Raw genomic sequence first — 5,340 nt, forward strand, 5'->3', positions numbered from 1 at the left:
TCATTTAGACTTATTCCCCAAGTTAAAGCAATGCCAGTCCAGGTGCCTGTTATACATGTTTTGTTAGGAGTTGTAATCATGTCCATCCTCATCAGTCATTCTCTTTGGCATCTCTGCTACAGTATCAGACATATGGGCAGGAACAGGAGTAGATTCTGCCAGCAGTTATGTGGGGTCTAAATCAACACCAAAGTCCTCTGGATTCAGAAGACTTTTTGCTGAGGAAAGAGCTGGGCTTATTATCCCTGTTCCTGCTCAAAGTGAAAGCCCCAAAGAAGGAATCTAAAGGAACATGGGGACTTTGGGAGTGGTGGGGTGAACGATGAGTTAATAGAGGTAAATGGGCTTTTTCTTTCTTCTAGCTTGGATCTTTGTTCAAGTGGTAAAATGGGACCCTGTTCCCTGTAATTGCTCTGCTCTTGCACACAACTGCTGTCTCCCATGTGTGGCCTGTTGACATTTAAATAAATTGCAATTATTCCGACAAAGTAGATTGCTGGAACTCCAGAGAAAATGGGTTAAGAATATGTCCAGGAGCATCTGCAATGTATTTAACAGATGAATATAATAGGGGTAGCACAGGATGTGGAGAGTTCAGTGCTGGCTGTAACAAATGCGATTGGAGAGGCCTTCAGGACAGCCTGGCACAGCCCCACACAGGGGTGGGAAGCACAGCTCAGCCAGCAAAAGCCAAAGCCTTCAGGGCTGTGATAGCGGAGGCAGGCAGCGTCAGTGCGAATGGGCAGCATGGAGGGAGCCAGGGAGGATGAGGCATCCACCGCTTCGGCCCCTAAACCAAAGACCACCCTGACAGCAGCTCTTCTACGTTCCTCCTCTCCTTCCTTCTGCAAAATCACTCTGGGATATTGCTTCTTATCTTGCTCTGTGGGTGGAATATGGGCATCCTGCTCTCCAGCCAGACTTCAGCTTGTCTTCCTTCATTGCTCATTCTCCTTTTCCTCACTCCCAAGCCTCTTCAGGAGGATCTCTCCTTTTACCCACATGTCCCTTTGTGGTATTGCTATGAGTTACTGAGAAACCACCACCTGTTTTCTCCTTTAATTCAAGGGCTTGCTGAGGGACACAGAATGGCTGCTCATGCCTTACTGGTCCTAGAAGATGCAGCATTTAGAGATGGCGGTGGAGCCTCCAGAAGATAGCAGTACGCAGCCAGAGCTGGAGAAAGTACAGCATATCATCTGCACAGAATGCAAAGGGGATCTCCCTTGCATCTTCCCTGGTCCCACATGTGTCAGAGCACGGGCACAAACATATGGCTCCTTTTCCAGTCCCAGCATAAGACTAAGCCAAAAATGGACACTCAAAAGATTTCCTAGTGTACCTCCATTTTCTTCTTCATCTCATTGTGCTGGAAAGCGTTTGGCTTCACCCTCCTCCCCAAACCTTTACTTTGTTTTGTTTTTAAATGCAACAAAATGTCTTCCTGTGAGTGCAAAAGTCTTTGGATGAGGGGAAAATAAAATCGATTTAAAATCACAGCTGCTGGGAGTCTCTGGCACACACACACACTGTCTGCTGACATTTTCTGTAGCTCTTTTCCCAGTGAAATCTGTCTCAAGCAGAGCCCAAGGGGGCAAGTAACAAATCAGTTGCCTAGAACTAGAGTGATTTTTTAACTACAGGTCCAACACAACTGCACCGGGAACCACAGGGCTACTCCCAAGTGGATCGTTAAACAAAAAGGGTTGTTTGTTAAAAGGTACAGGTTTTTAGGGATTTGTGATTCAGAACTGACCTGGGTTCACTGCATATTCAGACCTAGTTTTCTTCGACAACCAGGAGAGCTATTGCCTGGCGCTCCTCCGGGCGCTGTGCAGTCGCTGTTTGAGGTGGGAATTGCCCAAAAGACGAGAGCTTTGCAGAGGGAACAACACTTGTTCCTCGTGCTTTCCATTCCTTTTTCCGCTTTTGCACCATAACCAGAATTTTAAATGTTTTTATGGCTAGAAGCTCCAGCCGTTTCATTCCAGCAGATGGGGTTTTAAAACAAATATGGTGAAATCCCAAGCACAAGACAGCTGCTCTCCCAAGCCCTCCCTAGTTTCCCAGGAACTGCTTTGGCCACCATTGTGAAGCGCTCCTGTCTGTCTGCAGTGGGCACGTTGCTGGTGGGAAGTCCCATTCATCAACAAAAAGAGAAACCAGGATCCTATCAATGCCCAGAGGGAGATGAAACCAGAAGCCACATGAATGAAGCAGACAAAAAAAAGAAGGGCAACTGTGGTTTCAGGGGGGTGACAGTAATGTTATGTGACCCTGCCATAGCAAACAGTCTCCAGGTGATGTCACAGACCTGCAGGGATGATGTAAGGGCATTGCTTAGCAGCTGGAGACAACAGAAGAGGGCAAGTTGTGTCCTGGGAACCTCCAAACCTAAGGAAAGAAACCTCCAGGGCAGAACTGTTTGATTTCCATCCTACTGTGGCTGTGAGTCATGGCACAGCAGTAACACCCAGGGGGGATAATTCCTCTGTGACTGTCCCTTGTATTTCTTCTTTGGGACCAGCCTGGAAACCTGCTTTCAGAGCTACTTGGCTTTGTTCAGCATGTGTCTTCATCTCCAACTTCTTTGCCTTGTGGTTGCTACCTTCTTCTATGAGGTTGCCATTGCAGAAGCCTTTGGGCTCGTGGCTTACAACGGCAGCTCCGAATGCATTGTGTATAAGGCCCTGCCCGCGTGCTTCGGGCCGCAGCTGCCGGCAGAAGGGCTGGTGGGGTATCTGATGCGGGCAGTGCCGCCCAGCGCCTGCCATACGATACAGAACCCCCCAGCACCAAGGAAGGCCTCTGAGAAATACATTGTGCTCATCCAGGGGTGCGACTGCCCTTATGCTGAGAAGGTCCTCCGTGCCCAGCAGGCCGGGTACCAGGCTGCAGTTGTGTACAACGTGGATTCAGAGGAGCTGATGTCCATGATGTCTGATGACAAAGAAATTCAGCAGCAGATTGAAATACCATCACTCTTCACTGGAGAATCTGTCTCCCTTCACTTGCAAAAGACTTTACAATGTGAGAAAGGGGCATACGTCAGACTTATACCACCCAAATACGATCTATGCCTCTATCAAAACAGTGATAAAATGCTGCAGAGCACTCGCATCTTGTGGAAGTTCAGGGACATGCTCTACATCATGATTGCCACGATCTCAGCTATGGTTGGCATAAGTTGGTGCAGGAATGCACACAAGATCAAGCTGTACACATACAAGCAGGGAGACCAATATGAGACCTGTGTGATCTGCATGTCTGAGTACAAGGAAGGGGATCTCCTGAAGATCCTGCCCTGTTCCCACACCTACCACCACCTCTGCATTGACACCTGGTTTGACACCCAGAGTGGGAAGAAGACCTGTCCCTTCTGCAAACAGCAGGTGAACCTCCGCAGGCAAGCAGACCTCCTGCTGCAGCAGGGGAGTGAGGATGGGGCTGAAGAGGAGACTGAGGAGGAGCAGGGTCATGATGACACATTCAGAGATGATTATGAAGATGAGTGTGTAGAAGGGGAGGGAGATAATGAAAGCATAATGGCACGAGAAGGCTTTGATTCACTGTATGACATCACCACCTGAGCTGTGAGTGGGATAAGTTATCATTAAACCAAGGGAAGTTTTCCTGTGCTTTCCCTAAGCTCTTGCTCCAGGCTGTTATTGGGAAGCAATTAACAGTGCAGTTTTGGTCCCCACAACAAAAAAGGTATGAAAACTCAGCTGGAAATATCAGAACCTCCTTAAGTCAGGGCAACAGGGGACAAGCAGGGATTTAAGTACCTTTGGTATGGGAGCTAGTTAACATCTTCTAGGGAACTTCCTCAGTTCCTTCCCAAAATATCTGTGCATGGATACACAAGCACACATTGAATCTTGCTTTTCAGTGCTTCCCAAACATCCTGGGTGAGAACTGTCCCTTATATATTGCAGCCAGCAGGAACCATTTCCCAGCCTGACAAACCACAGTACAGAGAGGAAACAATAATGCAGGATGCTGAAATATAAAGATGAAGCGACTTCCCCTCCCAAAGCCCAGCACCTCCCCATTGCCCAGCACACACACACGCTGTCCCCACACTCTGGGTGGCTCAGCACAGCCCCTCAAATGGCAGCACAGCCTTGAGCTGCACCAGCAGAAAAACCACATGGGAAATACTGAGAGCGCTTGGAGCACCATCGCCTCAGACAGGAGGTGATGCCAATGGGAGGCTGAGGTGTTTACAGCAGGATTTGCTTTGTGGAGCTGGGGAGGTGGAAAAAGGATGAAATGCTTCCGAGCTTCTGGCAACCTCGCATGCGCAGAGGCTGATGTGGCAGGTACAGGTAACCTCCTACCCAGGTTGTTCCAAGACATTATCGAAATGTGCCCTGGCATCTTAAGGGTTGCTAGATTTATGTACGAACATGATGCAAACAGATCGTCTCCTCTGGAGATACACCAGGCACAGCAGTACATTTTGGACGGGCTCTGAGTGCGTTTCCAGCTCTGCTTTCTGTGGGGGCACTCCGGGTGGCTCTGACACCCACTGAGGGTGGGCACACAGCCAGTCACAGACTGCACGTGGGGGTGCAGAGCTGGGAACGCTCACACAACCACCGTTAGCATTTAATCTCGTGTAAAAGAAAGCAATAAACCTCTCAACAAAATGCCAAAAATTAAGGAAGTGAACAGCTCTGAGATACTGTGACCGAGGCATCAAACCTTCACAGCTGTGTAAATACCAAACACCCGAATCAAAGACTCTCCTCCAACCATAAAACAGCCATGGCAGTACCCAGGAAGCGGTCTGTTATCAGATCACTCTGTTAGGACCATGACCAAGACGACCACTGTGGCCAGCAAGTAACACCGCAGGCTTAAAGTATTTTCCTCTTCAGTGGCCACAGTGAGACTCAAAAGATTTTTAAAAGACCACTGGGGGAAAATGCTGCAGAACCAATCTCTGCATGGAAATCCTGGTGATTTTGGAAAATAACAGCACCTGTATTACTTGAGTACCTTTAAGTTGTACACACTGCACATGGGCTGGGGAAAATCCATGAATACAGGTGACTTCCACAGATAAGTGGGAGCTGGATCTATTGCTCCTGCCTGGGGAAACCCATCACAAGGATGGAGGAGGGGAGGGTGAACAAGAGCCCTGAGCCAGGTGGTTCTGGATGATCACACAAAGCCGCGGTGCCATCCAGCTGCAGCGTGCTGGGCTGCAGAGAATCTCGAGGGAGAATTCTCCAGGATGGATTATTCATGAGGCGAGATGAGATGATCGTAGTGCCCTTAATATCTATGATTTTTTTTCCATCTTCAAAGTGGCACATGCTCTAGATGGGT

General features: G+C 48.6%; 1 protein-coding gene across 1 annotated transcript; it reads left to right on the forward strand.

Annotated features, from left to right (window-relative positions):
• Positions 1,787 to 3,648, forward strand: LOC110389009 (E3 ubiquitin-protein ligase RNF13-like). Its single transcript, XM_021378885.1, has one exon. The coding sequence runs from the start codon at positions 2,568 to 2,570 to the stop codon at positions 3,588 to 3,590; it is 1,023 nt and encodes a 340-aa protein (XP_021234560.1). The 5' UTR covers positions 1,787 to 2,567; the 3' UTR covers positions 3,591 to 3,648.

The sequence above is a fragment of the Numida meleagris genome, chromosome 27 (assembly GCF_002078875.1).
Source record: "Numida meleagris isolate 19003 breed g44 Domestic line chromosome 27, NumMel1.0, whole genome shotgun sequence".
Classification (NCBI taxonomy): Eukaryota; Metazoa; Chordata; class Aves; order Galliformes; family Numididae; genus Numida; species Numida meleagris.